The 22705-nt window shown below is 38.4% G+C and overlaps 1 protein-coding gene across 3 annotated transcripts in view; it reads right to left on the reverse strand.

Annotated features, from left to right (window-relative positions):
• FOCAD (focadhesin) overlaps nucleotides 1–22705 on the reverse strand; it is a 298794-nt gene that overhangs the window by 77871 nt on the left and 198218 nt on the right. For all 3 annotated transcript variants that reach the window (XM_018051909.1, XM_018051910.1, XM_018051911.1), the window contains 3 exons: nucleotides 22121–22306; nucleotides 15118–15239; nucleotides 1118–1210 (listed from right to left, as the gene is read on the reverse strand). In XM_018051909.1, the coding sequence (XP_017907398.1) occupies nucleotides 1118–1210; nucleotides 15118–15239; nucleotides 22121–22306 (401 nt within the window). The remainder of the gene's footprint in view (nucleotides 1–1117; nucleotides 1211–15117; nucleotides 15240–22120; nucleotides 22307–22705) is intronic.

Consider the following 22705-nt stretch of genomic DNA (forward strand, 5'->3'; position numbering starts at 1 on the left):
ATAAAGAACAAGTAGAAATTTGCCATTCCAACATGTGCCCCTTAAACCACCATGACTAACTATACATACAAACTGAAACTTACTCCTGCAATTTGACAAAAAGGGAAAAGCTGCAAAAGAGCCTTGAATAGGCAAAGGGAAGTAAGCAGTGCCTGCAATGGAAGAACAGTGTAGGTAAAAGTCAGACGGTTAGGGTATACTTCCCTGGTAGTCCAGTGGCTAAGACCCTACATTCCCAATGCAGGGGGCCTAGGTTCGATCCCTGGTTGGGGAACTAAAATATTAAGAGGTTAGGGAAGACATGCTGTGTTTGGGAAAACAAAGAAATTGAGCAAGGTTGAAAATGCAGGGGGAGGGTTAAGCCGTAAAGCTGGAGATGTAAGCAAGTCTAGATGGAGAGGGGGCAGGTACAAGATGATGAACTCAGTCTGGGAGGGGCTCAAGCTGAGGTGCTGTGGGCCAGCCACGGGGGACTTCAGGCACAATAGCAGCAGGGCACAGGAGAGAAGCACTCAGGGGGAGCTCTGGAAGGGACACACATTTGTGGGGGGCGGCCATCGCATTTAACATTTCAGTGCAGTTATATATGTATGCTTCACATTCTTTTATGAGCAAAAATAACCACTGCATTTTTTACTGGAGTATAATCACTTTAAAAGGTGTTCGTTTCTGCTGTACAATGAAGAGAATCAGCTATATGTATCTATGCTTCCCACCCATCTTGAGCCTCCCTCTAAGCTACCGTCATCCCACTTCTCTTGGTCATCATGGAGCACCCAGCTGAGCTCCCTATGCAATAAAACAGCTTTCCACCAGCCACATGGCACACTTGGTAGGGCGTCTATGTCAAACCTAGTCCCCCAGTTTGTCCCAGCCTCCCGTTCCCTACCTGAATCCACATCCTTTAGTCTGCGTCTCTATTCCTGCCTTGCAAATAGGTTTATCTGTACCATTTTTCTAGATGCCACATATTTGCATTACTATAAGTCAGAAAGAAGAAAACGGCTGCATTTTTGATAATGCTATTTTCCTAAGTGCTTTTACATTGAATACATATTTGCAGTAAACCTTAAAAAAGAGACAGGCCTTAAAGCAAGCCATCCCATGATCTCATTACCTGTAAAATGGCATGATAAGCACGAGTCATATACGCGAGCCAGGCCTGGGGGAGAAAAATTGCCCGGTGCCACTCGGAAAGCTGGATATGAACCTGTGGGGAAAATGTACCAGAAGTCAGGCTGCACAATATTAAAACAGAACAAAATGAAAACTGTATCAGGAACTCTTTCCTTCCCTTCATTTCAATGGTTTAGATTCTAAAACAAACCAAATCCGTCTAGGATCATAACCGCAAATAAGATCTTTTGGAGATTTTCAAAGGAGAGGAGTTTAGAGTCCTGCAAAGACAAAATAAAATAAGCCTGGAATTTTCTAAATTAAAGCATATAAAATCCTACATTGACCACAAGTTAAGATGCATGTGTAATACAAATATGTCTTTGAAAATTAGGGAGAAACTCTAGAAAGCCTCTTGTCAATGTCAGGAAACTAGGTTTTGTCTAACAAATCCCCCTAGTAATTTTAAATAAAAATAAATATTGCTCACATCCTGGACTTCCAATATGACAGTTTATGAAGTAATAAACTTAAATTGCCAACAGAAATATCATGTTGTGTAGAAACCGTAGTGGTAAGGGCATGCAAATGAGTCCCGCACACAGCAATTGTGCACACCGCTAGATAAATGCCCTTTAATCAGTGTGGGTAAACAAGAGAAAAATGATATATGCCAACACTGAAATCCTGTTTCTGAAGACAGGCCCAGACAAAACATCTGGTTTTCATAATCATTTCTGTTTCTACCTATGAGTATACGGCTATCTTGCAACGAATCTTGCCAAGGTCTGCTTGTGTTAAAGAAAGATCACTCAAGAAAAAAACAGTCACCGTGCATCACATTTCATGTTTCCTGTAACTCATCTCATCTAAACTCAAACAACGGAAGCTTCAGTCTGTGTCTCACAGACAAACAACAACAACAAACACACAAAAAGGACAAATGTCTATATGATTGCCCCAGGATCATGATAACTACAGTGTTTACAGAGATTTTTACTATATGACAGGAATTAATTTTCTCAAGTGCTTTGTGATAGGGAAGAGAACAGCCTCTCCGAACCGGGTTGGTTTCCATGGCTTCTGGCATTTTCTTTCATCTCTGTCTCAGTGTGGGCCTACAACAAGCAAGGGACTCTGGAAGGATATGAGGATTATAAATCGATCAGTGACTGCAGAGGGTTCAGAAATGGGCAGAGGGAGTCACAAATGGCCATAAATAGATTATGAAGCGTCTGTGGGAACAAAGACATCAGTTCTGTCTGAAATCTACACCCCTCATCCCATTGCTTCTTTTTTAAAAATCAGTTACTCAAACAGTATGAAAGAGATATTCAGATCATGAAATAAACTTAAAAAATTATAAAGACAGGTTTCTTGCTTTTCTGGTTAAGTACTCATTCTGTCAAGTAGAGTAGGGGGAGCCTTGTCAACATATTAACAAAACTCCTCGAAGGAATGAACCCACCAATTCCTGCTTCCTCTCTCATTGTTCACGAGGCTGTGGAGGCACTAATTAGCCCTTGACCTTGCTCTCTGTTTCCAAAATGTGGGGACTTTCCTTTAACTTTTTTCCTATCAATTGTTTTCTTTCCATAAAATAGATGAACAATCTTTGAGTTCTATTTTGAGATCTGGATTACAGAGAAAGAAAACCAGCACCACAACTAAAACTTTTACCTCTTACTTCAGAACTTCAAAATATCTTAAAATTTTGCTGCCAAATAATCCACGGACATCATTGCACAACTAAGAATATCCATGTGCTGCGTGCTAAGTCACTCAGTCATGTCTGACTCTTTGTGACCCTATGGACCATAAACTGACAGGCTCCTTTGTCCATGGGATTCTCCAGGCAAGAACAATGGAGTGGGTTGCCGTGCCCTCCTCCAGGGGATCTTCCCGACCAGGGATCGAACCCAGCTCTCTTACACCACCTGGGAAGCTCAAGTCTCGGCATATTGGCAAAGAGAGCACTGAATGTTTTTGGAAAGACAACGATCTCAATTGCTTCTTAAACTTGAGTTAAGAAAAGAAAGTAGTATGAAAAAAATGTAAAGGTAAATAAGCAAATCAAATGTCAAGCTTCTAAGAACAAAGATGCTCAAGCCAGGAAACCTATTTAAAAGGTGGTTATAAACTGAAGGTTAAAGCTACTCCTCCTGCTGCTACTTAGACCACATCTGAGGGTGGGTGCAGGGAGGCAGTCAGGCTTGAGCCTAGACACCAGCCTGAACTCCCCCAGGTTTCCTGAGATTATACCTAGTCTTTGTGTTCTGTGGAGTTAGCTGGGGCCAATCTCCTGTAAAATGCACTTTCTCACTTTTTCCCTTACAGAAGAGACACTTAGGGAAGAGGCTTGCACAGCAATGCCCTTACTCTCCAGCTGTGCTACAGACACAGGGACTTCCTTGACCATTTTTAACATAAACACATTTTAGGATCCTGTTCCAATTTAATACATAACCCTCCCACATAGGTTAATGTTTCTAGGCTGACAAATATAATTAGCATTTTTAAAGTATGAAAATCATGTATCATTTGCTATACTTGTGAGAAGCCTTTGAAGGAAAGCCAATCAACAAACAAGTTCCAAATCATGATGTTTCAACCCTGTTATTCAACAGATGATAAAGCGAGGTTCTCAAGCACTGTGCAGTCAGTTTTAATTAACATGTGCAATATACTTTTTCTGAGACTAACTCTGGATACCTATGCAATGACAGGTGTCTGATGGACTGCTGAGGTGAGCAGGTTATATGATTTAGGAAAGAGTAAGAGTTTCTGTACTAAGTATAATGAAACATTACTGCATGTGCCTAAAAGAAGAGACCACTTTATGGAAATATGCAAATAGAAGAAAGGGGGGAAAGAAGGATAATAAGGCCAGAGTGGGGACAGAAGCAGATTACAGGACCAATAGGGTGATCAGTGTATCTCATTCAGAAGCTGAAGCCTGAGTGAAAACTTGAAGATGAAGATGTAAAAACAAAGGAAAGTGCTAGTGGGAATGGAAAATGGTTCAGCTGCTATGGAAAACAGTTTGGTGGTTCCTCAAAAAGTTAAACATAGAATTATGACCCAGCAATTCCACTCCTGGGCTTGAATCTGCCTGCAAACGCAGGAGACTCAAGAGACATGGGTTCAATCCCTGGGTTGGGAAGATCCCCTGAAGAAGGAAATGACAACCCACTTCAGTATTCTTACCTGGAAAATTTCACGGACAGAAGAGCCTGGTGGGCTACAGTCCACAGGGTTACAAAGAGTCAGACACGGCTGAGCATGCGCACACACAGACACACACACAGTTCCACTCCTAGGTATATACTGAAAAGAACTGAAAATACATATTCAAACAAATACTGTAATACATGCTCAAGCAGTACTTTCACAATAGGTGAAAAGTGGAAATAACCCATAAATGAATTTGTTCATGAAAGAATAAATGGATGAACAAAAAAATGATATATCCACAATGGAATATTATTCGGCCATAAAAAGGAACGCAGGCTACAACATGGATGTACCTTGAAAACATAATGTGAAAGTGAAAGAAGCCAGACACAAAAGGTCACATATTATACGATTCCATTTACATGAGATGTCCAGAACACGGAAATCCATACAGATAGAAAGCAACTTAGTGGTTGCCAGGGATGGGGAGATGAAGAAGTGGGAGGGAACATTTAGTGTATACATGGTCTCATTTGAGGATGATGAAAAGGTTAGTCCTGATGGTTACTCACTGAAAAGGTACTAAATACCACTGATGTACACACTTTAAGCCTTAAAATGGTTAGTTTGATGTTACATGTCTTTTAATTCAATCAAAAAACAAAATAAAAGATAAGGCAAAGGTCCCCAAAGTGGCTGCATGGCTCACTGTTTTAGGAACAGAGGGGAGGCCGGTGTAATGAGCACAGACAGAGAAGCAAAGAGGAGTGGAAAGAGAGAGGGCTGGTGAGTCAACAGGAGAAAGGATGGCCTTCTAGGTCAGTTCTCAGGACTTGCCTTTACTCTCACTAAAGGAGGAGTCATTATAAGGCTTTGAGACAAATAATATGATCTAATCTACATTGTAAAAGGATCTTATGTACTGTTCTGCTGAGAAGAGACTACAGTGGGCAAGTATTTAGCTACGTGATTTTTCCACCTCACCCCAAATGTTAAGTAAAATGCCAATATTTAAAGCGCGAATCAGAGAGGCAGAATTTGTCTAGAGGAAGTAAGGAGGAAGGTTGCGGCTGGGTGCTCAGCCCTCATGATCATCTCGGTCTGCTTTGCGCTGGGCCCTCGTGAGTCTCATGCACGCATGCTCAGTCGTGTCTGACTCCTTACGACCCCATGGACTGTACAGCCCACCTGGCTCCTCTGTCCACGGGATTCTCAAAGGCAAGGATACTGAAGGGGGTTGCCATTCCCTTCTCCAGAGGATCTGCCCAACCCAGCGACAGAACCTGCATCTCTTAGCCTGTGGTGGTCCTTGGAATTCTTTAAAATGCAGTTTTAACTAGAGGCACATAAGAGAGATCAGTGGTTGTCAGGAGATGGGGGAGCACGGGATGGGCGGACTGCAAAGGGGCATGGGGCGATTTTAGGGTACTGGAACTGTCCTTATCCTGACTGTGGTACTGATTAGATGAATGTGTTCACTTCTAAAAATTCATAGAACTATACACTAAAATGAGAGAAACCTACCACATGTATATAACTCAATAAAATAAAATTTAAAATACATAGTTTGAAAATGACCACTTTTAGAACATGTACTTCTCAAACATTCGCCTCCCACTATCTAATACCCTCTGTACACTTCTTTGCATCATCATTCAAAAGCCATTCTCCCTCTTATCATTCCTCTATCAACATTACCCCATCAATATTACAGTCACCCAGATTTGAAATTTCTGATTTATCCTGGACTTCTCCCTTGCCTCCAACTCAACTGTCAACTCTACCTCTGAAATGTTCACTACGTTTGTCCCTACTTTCTTCCTCACTGAGTTAGTCCTAATTCCTGTCTTAATTATTGAGGCCACCTAGCTCATCTCTTAACAGTCTAAAATCTTCCTTCCTTCTAATACATCCTGAACGATGTTGCTACTATTACATTAACTCAGAATGTTTCAAAAAACCTTTGATGGTTCATTAAAGAATAAAGTCCCAAATTCTTCTATGCTATGTCCAAAGTATTTTAGAATTAAAAGTACACCATTTACTTTAAGAAATAATTTGTTGTTATGTGAGAACTCTACTGGCTAAGATCCTCGACCAGTTTCCCCACTTACTTTCTGCTCCTCTCTTTCATTTAACCTGTATTCTGGTTCACTTGGGTTATAAACCAATCTCCGATTATAAACCAAGCCTGTCCGATACTCTTCAAGACCTTTGCATTCACTGAATGCTTCCATGGCTTTGAATGTCCGATGTCCCTCTCACCTCTACTTACTGAAATATTTCTCCCATCCCTACACTTCCAGTACACTATACTACACCTCTCTTGTTATACTCAACAGATTGCATTTTTTTGTGATTGGATGCTAATCATACCAACCTAAGAGCAGAGATCATATTCTATTCACCCTGGAACCCCTCTCACGGACACTGAACCCACAACAGTGTCTCACACATAAATGTTCCCTTAAAGACCTGCTGAGTTTAACCACATTAAATGTACAGTATTCGCTTTAAGGCAAAATCTTGTCATGTGAAAACTATACTATCATAAACAAGTAATCACAGAGAGTTATGATGTGTGAAAACACAATGTTAGAAAACCATTTTAATAGACACAGCCAAACTCTAATACAAGTTGTTGAGGATATGATTATTTGAAATTTTATAAAACATGTTCAAAATGTTCTGGCTGGGAAATGTTTCATTCCAGATTAAAAACACATTGAGTGACAAAGCGAAATTTAAAGTGAGTATTGTAAACTTTACAGTTTGAAATTTCCTAACTAAACATTTTAATTAGTATCACACAAGTTCTAATGCCATATACCTGAAATGCTAGCTCGACAGAAAATATCCTGCTTAGAAACACAATTCACAAACATAGAGCAAATGTCAAAAGACAGAATGAAAAAGGAGATCTAGTTTCCTCACGGACACATGTTTTTCTTGAAGGAACTATGTGTGTGTGCTTAGTTGCATCTGACTCTATTTTACCCCCAGACTCTAGCCCGCCAGGATCCTCTGTCCGTGGGGTTCTCCAGGCAAGAATACTGGAGTGGGTTGCCATTTTCTCCTCCAGGGGGTCTTCCTGACCCAGGGACTGAATCTGGGTCTCCTGAATTGCAGGCAAATTCTTTACTTTCTGAGCCACCAGGGAAGCCATGGCAGGAACTACATGACCACTTCATTTGATAATTTACAGTTCAGAATACATTGCCCGGAAGTTTGGTAATGTTCTCTGCCTCTTGAGTGATCTTAACAAATACAATTATTCATTTATAAGAAAATACTCATTTCAACAACCCTTCATTAAATAACTTACATCATGTAAAGTCAAGCTTTGGTGAGGCTGACTATGAAACTGGAATGGGACAAGGTAGAACAGGACGTAAAACTGACAGGTCAAGTGTTTGCCATGGATTTTAAAACCTCAGTCTCACAAAGTAAGGCGTTTTCATGTTTCCCAGATGTATATCTTATTATCAAAAGAATGAACGCATTTAACCTCAGTTGCTACCCAGACACACCAACACTGAGTCACTACATTTGGTCTGTGACATATGTACACTCCTCCCACATTCCCAGAAGAAAAACCATTTGTACTTAGTGTTAGAGACCCCCAAGGCCGCTCAATGCCCCACTGTATATAAATAAGAAAGCACAGGCTTCAGTTGTCTGTCAATAGTAATCTTGTTTGCACAGAAAAATTTTTTGTTATTCCCGTCCCCTGACAAATACTGACTGGAAGACAAGAAGGGAGGGCTTGTGACGGACACATTTTTAAAGGAGAATGACACTCGTCACTTTGTAGGTGCTTTCTGGACATTTTAAACTCTCTCCTCCCTCCCTCCCACTTTCTCTCTTTACCTCAGTCTCTCTTCTCTCTCCCCACTCCCCTTTCCCATTAGGATAACATTAGCTTGAAAGCTGACAATTCAATCACATCTCAAGCAACCATTTACTCTGTTATTTAATAGGAAGGGGGAAAACCCTGTTACCATAACAACTCACATCGCACAGTAATTACAGAGTCTCTAAAATATAGCAAACCATACTTTTCACAGTGTTTTCTAAGGGGAATATGTAACAAGCACAGATACCACGTCTCCCAATTATTATTCAAAATTTTCGTCTAATTGTTTCTTATTGCATGAATGCTAACATGCTCCATGCTTGTCACAAGAAATACATTTTTAAATAAAGAAGGCACTGAAAGAAAAGGGGAAATGATGGGTTATAGCCCATGTACTTTTGGGTATCTAGGGAAAAATGTAAAGAAGGCAGAAGAAAAAAATAACTTACAGGCAAAATAAACAAGTGATGATCAATTTCAAAAGAAAGAAAGAAGAAAAATATCTCATTCAGAGTAGTGCCGGCAATAAGCCCAATAAAGGTTTCGCTGAAAAAAAGATGAAAAAAGAGTTCATTACCTAGTGCTAAGGCAGAAATATGGTTGGGTAGCAGCAGCAGGATCAGGAAAATTTGCATGTGCCCGAAGATGTAGGAAATAATGAAGCAAGGCTGCCATTCTCATCCAGGGACAAATCAGTATCATCCAATTTAGGGGAGAGTGTCATATCAGAGTTAGAAATGCCAAAGGATGACAAGACAGGCAGCAACTTCCAGGGAAAGAGACATGTCATTCACCTTCAGCTTCCTCATCAAATGGAGCCAAGTCAGTCTCCGGATGAGAAAAGTAGTCATAAATCAGGGCGGAGGAGGAGCCTGAAGCAGCACTGGTAGGTCTGAAATGACCCCTGCTGGTCCCCTTTTCAAAGGAGCAAAGAGAGCGAGGGCACTTCAGTTTCAGAGAAATCTAAACTATCCCTGGTAGGTCAGGTCAAACCCAATTCAGACTTAGGTATGTGAGCCTTCTCAAAGTATAACATGGGAGAGTTTCAATTTAAAACAAAAACAGTTTTTAGAAAGAAGGGTGTTAAAGAAGAATTCATCACAGATTAAACAGCTAGGTCTCTAAGACACTGAATATACTTGATTTAACTAATGTCGTTATTGAGAAATACTGACAATTACATGCAGCAAAATACACTTTAAAAATTAAGAGCAGAGCATTTGAATATTCATTTACCCATTCATTCACTCACTCACTCATCTATAGTCGTATGCATTAGGGCTACAGAATATCCTATAGGTATATGTAACCTTTGGCAGAGAGGGGAGGCTAAACCATGTAAATGAATAACAACACAGTTTATAATAGCTTGTTCAAATGACAATAATGTCATTTCCTAGTAAGATCTCAACAATTATTAGATTCACCACCAATTTAACTGCAACATTTCTGGAAAAAGGAAACGATCCCACTAAGTGCACATGTAAAATATAAGACACACCCAAGTTTTCAAAGGATTAAAACCATTTATAAAGTGTCTACTATGTGCCAGGAATACCAAGCACTGGAACTACATATGGCCAAAACAAATGCCCTGATTTTATGAAGTGCACACTTTTAAAAGGAGAGACACATACTAATTGTCATGTATGCTGTGCCACCGAAATTCCCTCTTCAGGATTAGTAGGGATGGACGGACAGATAGTGTAAATAGTCTCATATATTATGTACCTTGAATTCATAGTTAACAAACTTTCCTAAAGCAAACTCCAAGCCCAGACTTTTCACTAGACAATTCTACCACTTCAGGAAAAAACTACTAGGAGAGCATTGTCCTGATAACATATCAGGCAAAGATATTACAATGAAACCACAAAACCGTATCTCTCATAGGTGCCGTGGTGCAAAAATCCTTAACAAAGTGTGTGTCTGCTAAGTTGCTTCAGCTGGGTTTGACTCTGTGTAATCCTATCGACTATATAGCCCACCAGGCTCCTCTGTCCATGGGATTCTCCAGGCAAGATTACTGGAGTGGGTGGCAGTGTCCTCCTCCATGGGATCTTCCTGACCCAGGGATGGAACTCACATCTCTTATATGTCTTATGTATTGGCAGGATGCATACCACTAGGATCACCTGGGAAGCCCCCTAACAAAGTATTACTAGCAAATCAAATTCAGTAATAAATAGGATACTATATTACAATCAAGTGGAGTTTATCCTAGGAATGCAGATTTGGTTCACATTAGAAAAATTAATCAAAATAATTCATCCTACTAACAAATGAAAAAAGTATATAATCATTTTAACAAATGTAGAAAAAACCCATTTGACAAAATTCAACATCTATTTGTGATTAAAAAAAAAACTTACCAATTTAGGAATAAAGGAAACTTCATCAACCTAATACAGAATATCCATAAAATCTCTATATTAACAGTAAATATAACATCATATATAATTTAAGCATCCTGAATGCTTTCCTCCAAGACTATTTTGTTAACAAAATAAGAATGTCTGCTCTCACCACTTCTATTCAACCATACCAAAAGGCCCTAGACAGTGCAATTAGGCAAGAAAAAGAAATCAAAGGCATACAGATTGGAAAGAAAAACACTAAGACAATCTCTATGCACAGACAACATTGCAACGAAAACCAAAAAGAATCTACAAAAAATCTATAAGAATATATAAGTAGGTAGAGTAAGGCCATAAAAAAGTATCAATTATATGTTTATATTTTAGCAATGAACAGTTGGAAATAAAGACAAACCAAAAAACATTCTAACTGCCCCAGCATAAAAATACTTAGGGATGTTCAGTACTTATTAAATTTAGCAAAATAGGTGCAAGATTTGTAGTAAGAAAACCACAAAACACTGACCTAAAATAATGGAGTAATATACCTTGTATACTGGTTGAAAAACTCAATATTATTAAGATATCAGTTCTCTCCCAGACTGATATACAAATTCAATGCATTTGTAACTAAAATTACAGCAGGTTTTAAAAATAGTTTCTCCAAGCTGATTTAAAATGTATGTGGAGACTTTGGGATCGACATGTACACACTGTTATATTTAAAGTAGATAACCAACGAGGACCTACTATATAGCACAGGGAACTCTGCTCGGCGTTATGTGGCAGCTTGGATGGGACGGGGGTTTGGGGGAAAATGGATACATGTATATATATGGCAGAGTCCCTCTGCTGTCCAAAACTATCAGCTATACCAATATAAAATTTAAAAAATGTGGACTCATGGTTGATGAAGGCTGGGATGTGAGGGAAATGGAGAGTGACTGCTAATGGGTATAGAGTCACTTTACATTGTGATGAAAATATTCCAAAACTGACTGTGGTGATGGGTCTACATCTCTGTGTATACACTAAAACCATTGACTTGCACACATTCAATGAGTGAATTTTACAGTCTATAAATTCTACCTCATTTTTTAAAAGTTAGAAAAGATAACATGGGAAAAAAAGAAAACAGAAAGTTTTTGAGACTTTGGATAAGACAAAAAGCAAGAACCATAAAAAGAAAAACTTGATAAATTCTGCAAAACTGAAGAGACACTCTTCAAAAGACACGATTAAGGAAATAAAAAGACAAGTTAGAGAGTAGGTAAAAACATGTGCAAGACACATTTCTAATTAAAAAAATATATATCCAGAATATATAAAGAATTCTCATTTGAAAACAAAAACCTGGATTTAAAAGTGGCAAAAGAACACAACACTCCATGATGTGAATAAATACATGAAAAGAAGCTCAACATCAGTAGTCATTAAAAAACACAAATTAAAAACCACAAAAGGAAAACCACTAACCACTATGAGAACTGCTAAATTTTAAGAACTGACCATATTGAGCTCTGGCAAGGAGGGAGAGCAACCAGAACCTCCTTATGCTGCTGGTGGGCATTCAAAGTGGGACAGTTACTGGAAAACAGTTGAGTTTTCATATTCACTCACCAGAAGACCTAGCAAATCCACTCGTATGTAGTTATTTACTCAAGAGAAATTAAAATAGATGTCCACATATACACCTGTATAGTGTTTATAGCAGCTTCAGTCATAATCTGGAAAAAGTATAAACAGCCCAAATGTCCATCCATGGGTAAATTCATAAACAAATTGAAACTATGATGACAGACTTTCATGTTTGGGAACGCATGTAAGAATTAAAGATTTTAAAATTTAAAAAAGAAAAAAAATAAATAAAATTAAAAAGAAAAAAAAATAAGACAGAATCAAGAACTGTGAAATCATACTTTTGGGTTCAATTTCCAGGTTCTTCTACTTATGTGTGTCAAGTACATGTGCACAGCAAACTTTAAAGTGCCTGAGCTGGTTATGAGTTATTATTATTGCAATTGTTATTCTCATTAACTAGCTCTTAAATTTTTTATTATTTGTTGCCAGACACTCTGAGAAACTTCTTGGCTCATTCTCTCTCTCTGCCTTTTTAAAAAATGAATTATAATAAGCAGAAGATAAATACAACCCAAAATCCTGCCACAGATACAGCAGAATCCTGTCTAATGCATCTTCCAAGTAACTCCTAAAATTATCATCTTTTCTCATCTCTTTGAAATTTTCTGCTGCTGCTGCTGCTGCTGCTAAGTTGCTTCAGTCGTGTCCAACCCTGTGCAACCCCTTAGATGGCAGCCCACCAGGCTGTGAACACTGGAGTGGGCTGCCATTTCCTTCTCCAATGCATGAAAGTGAAAAGTGAAAGTGAAGTCACTCAGTCATGTCCGACTCTTAGCGACCCCATGGATTACAGCTTACCAGGGTCCTCCGTCCATGGGCATTCTATAATACAAGCAACAAGTATCATAACTCAAATATTTCCTCTGTCCACATCTAAGGTACACCTCACAAGTTCTGGTGCCATTTGCTTAATTTATCCGATGTCTTCTGCCACCCCTACATTAACACTTTTCCTTGTTTCTGTTGCGATGAAAGGGAAAGTGTTAGTCACTCAGTTGTGTTTGATTCTTTGCGATTGCAAGGACTGTAGCCCGCCAGGCTCCTCTGTCCATGGGATTTTCCAGGCGAGAATACTGGAATGGGAAGCCATTCCCTTCTCCATCTGTTATGATCAGTTTAGTTCAGTTCAGTCGCTCAGTCGTGTCCGACTCTTTGCGACCCCATGAATTGCAGCACACCAGGCCTCTCTGTCCATCACCAACTCCCGGAGTTCACTCATACTCACGTCCATCGAGTCCGTGATGCCATCCAGCCATCTCATCCTCTGTCATCCCCTTCTCCTCCTGCTCCCAATCCCTCCCAGCATCAGAGTCTTTTCCAATGAGTCAACTCTTCGCATGAGGTGGCCAAAGTACTGGAGTTTCAGCTTTAGCATCAGTCCTTCCAAAGAACACCAGGGCTGATGTCCTTTAGTATGGACTGGTTGGATCTCCTTGCAGTCCAAGGGACTCTCAAGAGTCTTCTCCAACACCACAGTTCAAAACCATCAATTCTTCGGCGCTCAGCCTTCTTCCCAGTCCAACTCTCACATCCATACATGACCACTGGAAAAACCAGAGCCTTGACTAGACGGACCTTAGTCGGCAAAGTAACGTCTCTGCTTTTGAATATGCTGTCTAGGTTGGTCATAACTTTTCTTCCAAGGAGTAAGCATCTTTTAAATTCAGGCTTCCCTTAATAGTTAACATGTTGGTTATCCACGTTAAGTACACAGCTTGAAAGCCAAAAAAGTACCAAATCTCTTTCTTCTCCATAACAACGAACAAGATAACAGGGAGAACAAATCTAGACATTACCTATTGTTTTCCTTCGCTTACGAAATTAAACCTTTCTTCTTCCCAGAGAAACACTACTCTCTCCAGACCTTCCTTCCTTTGTTAGTTAAAGACATGGTATTAAACAAAGATTTACATAATTTCAATTCTAACCAAATACATGAAACTAATATGGGTAGCATAGGTGGGTCTTTAAAAATCTGGCTATGCTGGGACTTCCCTCGTGGTCCAGGGGTTCAGATTCCATACTTCTACTGCAGGGCAGGAAGATCCCGCGTGCTACGTGGTGTGGCCAAACAAACAAACAAACAAAAATCTGGCTAAATGCTAAATGGTGGCAACTGGTAAGGCACAGAATATTATCAAATCAAGTAAGTGATACCAATATTTATAAACTATGCATGAAAATAAGATTTAATGCAAACATATTGTAGAAGCACTATCATTATCTCAAATCTTTTAAAATTTTCCCAATTCATACATTTTCATTTATATCTGTTATATAACATATCTAAATTATATGAAATAAACCTCTTGGTTGTGATATTTTGTTTTGTTATTCATTCATACAGTTTAATCTATATATCACCTGAATGAGTAACTGTCATAAAATTTTAAAAAACAAAAAAACCTCCACAGATCTCCTGAGTGCTTTCCAACTTCCTTCTTTCCTCTGGTATTACACAATCTGTAATGATCAGATTTAAAGCAACACCTAATGGCATCACATAACTTTATTTTAAGAGTAGCATAAAAGAAACATAAATAAATAATAAAATCAAAGGATTTCCCCTCCTCCAACACAATTATTTACTGTTAATTTCCAATATTCACAAGATATAAATACATACTTCCAAAGGATTACAATTAAGAAATAGATTATTTCTTGAAATATTAAATTGGTATTTATTCTGAACAAAGGCAATTAAATATTGATAAATAAACCAAACTAGATACTTTCCTAGATACCACTTTCTAACAGGCTGAGCCCTAAGGGCAACATGCCGGTTTGAGAAGTACATCAAAATACTACAGTTGGATAAACTATTTTGGTTGTCTTTAAAAGCCACTTTCATGATGAATAATAGAACAAGTATTTCCAAACACGCACTAAATTTCATCACCATAAACCAAAGGCGGGAAACCCCAAAGCATATACAACAAGAAGCCCTGTTTCGGAGAACGGAGAGGCACCTACCTCATGCACTAGAGCAAGTGAGGTCTGCTTGAAGCTTCGCCCCCTACTGGCCATCAGTCGATTCAATGGCTTGCCATCTTTACTCTGATACATTGAAATATCGTAACAAAATAACATGCCACCTTAAAAAACAGAAATATAAAAACACTACTTATGGAAAAACTTCATTAACTAGGTTCTCAGCAGTCAATATTCAATCTGGATAGAGACACTTAGAAATTAAAAGAATATGCTAAGCAAATTATTTTTTTTTTTAACTGTTGGTACAGGAAAGGAAAAACAGAAAGAGTTATAAGCAGTTAGCATCTTGAAACTACAGAGGAGTGTTATTCATTTGTAAATAAATGAGAAAATTTCAAATCATATTTATTTTAAATTTTGTTAACTGTTACTTCTAGAGAGTCTATTAACTTTCCTTAAAAAATAAATCTCAAATAAAGAGAAATGCTTATGCATGCAAGTCTTTGTGAACTCCTGATAATATGGGTTCCTTTAGCTTACACCCGTAAGTGGACTAGTTTTCCATCATACCTATACTCACATACATTCACTCTCCCTTTTTCGTCCCCTCCTCTATCTGTTACCCTTCTCCCAATCCTTCCTACTCTGCTTAACTAAACTGAACTTCTAGCATTAGCTGACCCCATGTCAGTTAAAAAGCAAAAGCAGGCAGCCAAACACTAGAGTATGAGTTAGGGTAATCTTGGACCTTATCTGGGTGATTCTGGGCCAATGAGAAGACATATTCAAGGACTAAGGTACTAAAACAGAAAAAAATTACCTTTAAAAGTATCTCTTCCTGAAGTATAATAGAGAAGAGTGCACATAAACATACCGCTCAATGGATTTTTACAAACTGAACAAAAGTGTAATCAGCACTCAGATCAAGAAGCAAAAAATTGTTAACATCTTAGAAGCCCTTCCTCATGTCTCATTCCAATCACGTCCACCCCCAGCCCAAAGATAACAACTTTCTAGCAACCTTTGGAGAAGGAAATGGCAACCCACTCCAGTACCCTTGCCTGGAGATTCCCATGGAGGGAGGAGCCTGGCAGGTTATAGTCCATGGAGTGGTACTTTACACAGCTGGAATCAGGCTGTACACTTTTGTATCTGACTTCTTTCACTTAACATAATCATTGTGAGAATCATTCATATTGTTATTGGCAGTTGTAGTATATGCATTGTCATTACTGAATAACACTCCATGATGCGCACATACCACAATTTTACTGTCAATAGGCATTTAGATAGCTTCTAGCATTGGAAAAGACTGATGCTGGGAGGGATTGGGGACAGGAGGAGAAGGGGACGACAGGATGAGATGGCTGGATGGCATCACTGACTCGATGGACGTGAGTCTGAGTGAACTCCGGGAGTTGGTGATGGACAGGGAGGCCTGGCATGCTACAATTCATGGGGTCGCAAAGAGTCAGATACAACTGAGCGACTGAACTGAACTGATCCCTTCTATTGCGGATCTTTCCAACCCAGGAATCGAATGGGGGTCTCCTGCATTGCAGGTGGATTCTTTACCAGCTGAGCTATCGGGGAAGCTCAGCAACTAAAATAAGTTTAAGGAAAGTGAGAAAGTGAAGTCGCTCAGTCGTGTCTGATTCTCTGTGACTCCATGGACTGTAACCTACCAGGCTCCTCCCTCCATGGGATTCTCCAGGCAAGGGTACTGGAGTGGGTTGCCATTTCCTTAGACAGCAGCCCACGAGGGTCCCCCATCCCTGAGATTCTCTAGGCAAGAACACTGGAGTGGGGTGCCATTGCCTTCTCCAAAAATAAGTTTAGGGCTTATTATGTCTTTTGGTGACTTTATTTGGGCTTATTCCTAAGAATGAAATAGGTAGGTAACAGAGTATTCATTTATTCAGTATAAACTGTCCCAAGTGGTTCTACTAACCTACATTCCCGGCAGCAGTTCTGTTTACTCCGCATGTTTATCAATACTTTGTATTTTCCATTTTTTTTTCATCTTAGCCACAGTGTTAGGTCTGCTGTGGTATCTTACTGTGGTTTTAATTTGCATTTCTCAGATGATTAATGAAGTTGATCATCTAATCATATGTTCATCAGACATTTGTATACCCTCTTTTTTTTTCCCATTTTAAAAAAATTTTTAATTGGAGGCTAATTACTTTACAATATTGCAGTGGGTTTTGCCATACATTGACATGAATCAGCCATGGGTGTACATGTGTTCCCCATCCTGAAACCCCCTCCCACCTCCCTCCCCATCCCATCCCTCACGGTCATCCCAGTGCACCGGCCCTGAGCACCCTGTCTCATGCCTCAAACCTGGACTGGCAATCTACATCACATATGGTAATATACATGTTTCAGTGCTATTCTCTCAGATCATCCCATCCTCGTCTTCTCCCACAGAGTCCAAAAGTCTGTTCTTTACATCTGTGTCTCTTTTGCTGTTTCGAATATCGGGTCATCATTACCATCTTTCTAAATTCCATATATATGTGTTAATATACTGTGTATACCCTCTTTTTGAAGGGTAAACTCAATTCTTTTCCCTGTTTTTCAATTGTCTTTTTCTTATTGATTTTCAAAAATAGTTTACATATTCTAGATACAAGTTCTTTATCAGATACATGTTCTAAAAATACCTGTAAAAAAAATAAAAAAAAAAATAAATAAAATAAAATAAAAAATAAATAAAAATACCTGTATTCTGTGCCTTGCCTTTTCACTCTCTTAATGGTATACGTTCATTATTACATGTTCATGATTTTAATATAATTTGGTATTTTTCAAAAAGATCATCCCTTTTCTCTACAGCAACACAGTATTACTCTTGTAACAAATCTAGTGACCTTGTATATGTAGGTCTGTTTCTGTACACTCCATATTCTTCCACTAGTCAGTTGGCCTGTCTTTGCACCAATATTATACTGTCAATTATCGTGGTTTCATAACAGGTCTGGATATCTCGTAATGTATATCCTTCTATTTTGTTTTTGTTCTCCAAGCTTACCTTGGCCATTATTGGTATTTTGGAATTCCATACAAATTTTAGAATCAGCCTGTCAATTTCCAAAAACCTACTGGGATGTGGATTGGGCTGGGTTGAAACAACATATTAGCTTGGAGAGAGCTGACATTTTTACAGCATGGTGTCTTCTGGTCCATAAACACTTTATATAACTCAATTTATTCAAATTTCTTTAACTTTTCTCCAAAATATTTTATAGCATACGGTATAAGGATTTTACACAATTCTTATTAAATTTATTCTGGGTACTTGATGGTTTTTGGTACCGGTATAAATGATACAATTTTTAAGTTTCATTTTTGTTACGTATATACAAATATACAATTCATTTTTATATGATCTTTGTACACAGTAATCTTAATTCATTTATTAATCCTAATTAGTCTGCAGATTATTTTGGGTTTTCTCTGTACACAATCATGTCATCAACAAATAATGACTACTTTATCTTCTCCTTTCTAATCTGTATGACTTTCATTTCTTTTCCTTGGCTCATTACATTAGCTATGGCTTCCATTACAATACTGAATAATAGCGGTAACAACAAGCATCCATATCTTTTCCCCCAGTCTCAAGGAGTGAAAGTTTCATTATTTCAGCATTAAGTACAAAGATGGCATTGTAGATGTTCTTTATCAGAATAAAAGAAGTTCTATTCAGAGCTTAATGAGAGTCTTTTATGTAACATGAATAGGAGCTAAGTTTTTCAAAGGCTTTTTCTACATCTATTGAGGTCATCTAAAGATTATACTGCCTTTTTGCTATTAATGTAATAAATTATATTGATTTTCAAACATTAAATTAACCCCACTAATTATTATTTATTTTCCTTTGTGTGTACTAATGAATTCCATTTTCTAACATATTTTGGGGAGATTTTCACAACTATGTTCATGGAAAAGAGTGGCTTTTAATACTCCCTTCTGATATTCAGTATTAAGGTTATGCTGACCTCATCTAGAGGGTTCTTTTTTTCCTCCTATATTAGAGTTTCTAAAGATCCCTGTTATTTCTTTCTTAATTTTTTTGAACAATTCACCAAAGAAGCATCTGCACCTAGGGTTTCTTTGTGGGAAGGTTCTTACAGACTCAATTTCTTTAATACTAATACCCAATTTCAAACTATTCATATAGTCTAGTCTGCTTTCTGTCAGTTCTGCAAAGTTTTATATTTTGATGAACTTCTATATCTCATCTAAACTGTGAAATTCATTGTTTAAAAGTTCTTCATAATATTTTTTTTTTAATGCTGTGGGGTCTGAAGTGCTGTCTCCTTTGTTGTTCCTAGTATAGGTAATCTATATTTCTCTATTTTTCTGTCCAGACTTACAATGGTTTTATCAATTCTTTTAAACTTTCCCAAGAGTCAACTTTTGGCTTTGCTGATTTTATTTATTTTATATGTTTTCTATTTTCATTGATTTTTATTCTTATATTTATTATTCTTTCCTTTATAAGTTAAGTTTAATTCACCATTATTTTCCATTTTTCTTGAAATAGAAGCTTTAATTATCATTGGTTTTCTTTTTTTTTCAGTATTTCATATTTTAAAGGGATGAATTTCCCACTAACACTGTTTCAGTTGCATCCCACAAGTTGTAATTTGGCTTATTTCCATTATCATTCAGTTCAAAATATTTTCTGATTTCCATTTTGATTTTTCCTTTGGTCCATGGATGATCTATATTATTCAATTTCCAGGCTACTGGAATTTCCAGGCTGGTTATCTTTTTATCAGTTTTAGATTAATGCCATTGCTATCCGAGGACAGACTCAACGACTTGAATATTTTGAAATTTGTTGAAGTTTATGATCTGCCATAGGATCATTCTGATGAGTAGCCAATGTACAGTTTGTGTGTGTGTATTAAGTCGCTTCAGTCGTGTCCGACTCTTGGCAACGCCATGAACTATACAGCCCCTCAGGCTCTTCTGTCCATGGGGATTTTCCAGGCAAGAATACTGGAGTGGGTTGCCATTTCCTCCTCCAGGTAAAGAACCTTTACCAGTGTATATAAAGACATCTTAAAAATCAACAAGAAGACAAATAACCCAATGTGCAGTTTAAAAGCATACAGATTATATCACTATAAGATACAATGTTCCATGCATCACTTAAGTAAAATTTGTTCACAGTATTGTTCATATATTTTGTGCACTTGATTTTTTGTCTGCTTATTCATCAAGTCATTGCAGAAGATGTTTTAGAGTTTCCTCCTAGTATTGTGGATTTGTCTATTTAGTTAGTTCTAATTTTTTGTCATGTCGTTTGAACTCTGCTATTTTGTGTACACTGATTAGACTTGTGATGCCTTCCTGATATACTGACTGCTTTATCTCCATGAAATATTCCCTTCCTTTCTAGCTTCTTCCTTTTTCAAATGCCTAGAACCTTTTCCCTGTATACTGGATAGTAATGAAAGAACCACAGAAATTCTAAATGATGCTATTTTTTTATCTGAGAGGGGTTTCTCCTTTGTTAGGCAGAGTGAAGGACTGACCATCTCAGCTGAATTGGGGATTTAACTGAGCCAGGCTTGATGATAGCTTTGGTAAATCTCAGTCTGCCTCTGGTTCAACCCTGTTTCTAGGGCGCACCTTCTCCAAGATTTTCAACTGACAGCCTGATGGGTCTTTGACTCTTCAGTATGGGAAGATTATGGGAGATTCAGAGATTTACATCTGTCCTCAGAAGTTTTCAGGTTACCTTTTAAATTCCCATCCCACAAAGCTTCAAAATTTGACAGATACCTTGAGGGAGAAACATGCTGTGTGCTTGAAGTCCCTCCAGCTCAGTTTTGTCACTGAGGTTACCACAAAAATGTCAGGATCTCTGTTGGTTTCTCTGCCTCCTGTATCACTCTCTTGCTAAGGTCAAGCCTGAATTTCAGCCTCTAACTGAGGCCAAAATGAGCAAAGGCAACCAGGTGAAAGACCTGTAGATCTCCAGTATCAATTCACTATTTGTGCACTTGGCTTTCAGGCCCATTCTCCTAGTCAGTCTTTGTTTCCCAAGCACCGTAAGACTGGAGACCACTGCCTTTCAGAAGCATCAGCCTAGTTCTCCAACTTTCAGTGCAAACTCAAAACTCACCAAATATCTCAAGAGGAAAATCTCCAGTTTGTCACTTATATTAGTTAGAATCTTCAGAAAACCAGAACTAACAAGATATGTATAGATATAGATATGTAGATAAGCAAGTAGAGATTTTTTTTTTTATGGCAATTGATTCACAAGAATTTGGAGGCTGAGAGGTCCCACAATCTTCTGTCTGCAAACGAGAGAACCAGGAAAGCCAGTGGTGTAATTCAGTCTGAGTCAGGAAGCCCAAGAACCTGGAGCACCACCGTCCAAAGGCAGGAGAAGATGGATCTCCCAGCTTCACCCTTCCTCTATCTTTTTGTTCTATTCAGGTCTCCAATGGTTTGGATGTTGCTGAGCCACACTGCTCAGGGTGATCTTTACTCCGTCTGCTGACTCAAATGCTAACCTCTTCTGGACTCACGTACAGACACACTCAGAAATCATATTTATCATTTATCTGAGCATCATTTAGCCCAATTAAGATGATACATACAATTAATCACCACATCACCCTAGTCCCTTGACACCACTAAAAGCTTTACTGGTTTTTCTATCCTCCAACAGGCCTCTGCCTGAGCTAATTCCCAGTTCCAGTCTGCAACCAAAACCGGTGAACATCCCCTATGAGGTGGGGGCTGGTGGGTGGGGCAGGGAACAATCTAAAACATCTAACATGTTCCCCCTATTCTGTAATTTCAGTCTACCTCTTCTCTGCTTTTATTTATGTCTTTGCTTCTGCAGTTCTCTAAATGGCTTTAACACGTGATTCATGTTTGTAATTTATCCAGTGTGTCTAGATGTGAGCAGCAGCAGCAATGCCTTTCCACGCCCAATCACATCCTACTTGGAAAAGAAGCTTAAATCAGTACATTAAAAACCTAAACATTGATGTATCATGCTTACCCGCAAGGCCAGGTTTCAAACCTGGCTGCTTGTTTGTTTCGTACATTTTCAACATAAAATTGGGGATTCCTGCTACAGTCTTTCCTTGATCTAAGCGGGCACCTCCTTTCAATGCAGAGTGATACACCCCACGGGGCATATTCACCATTTCTTGCTTCACAAGTGATGTAAAAAATTCCTCCAAAGCTGAAAGAAATAAAAGGAGATCAAAAGTAAATATCGTATGCTAGAAGAGAAACATTCATTCTTGAGCCATATACACATACCGACAAAAACAACAACTTAGCTATATTTTAGATAAAATTTCACGAAGTAAAAGAACAAGTCTTGAGTCTCATTCCATTCTTAGTCTTCCTAAAACCAGAACATGGCACTCAGTTATGCAAGTTTAAAAGCTTGGTCATTCTTAATTCCTCTTTTTCATAGTGTTTATACGTAATTCATTAGCAAGTCCTTTTAGATCTATCTTTAAAAATATATCTCAAATCCACCCCTTTCCATTTTTACTGCTACTTGCCCGGTCATTATCTTCTCTTTTTCTCATTTGGATGAATTTAAAAACTAGTGTCTTGATTTGTTCTCCTC

The sequence above is a fragment of the Capra hircus genome, chromosome 8 (assembly GCF_001704415.2).
Source record: "Capra hircus breed San Clemente chromosome 8, ASM170441v1, whole genome shotgun sequence".
NCBI lineage: Eukaryota > Metazoa > Chordata > Mammalia > Artiodactyla > Bovidae > Capra > Capra hircus.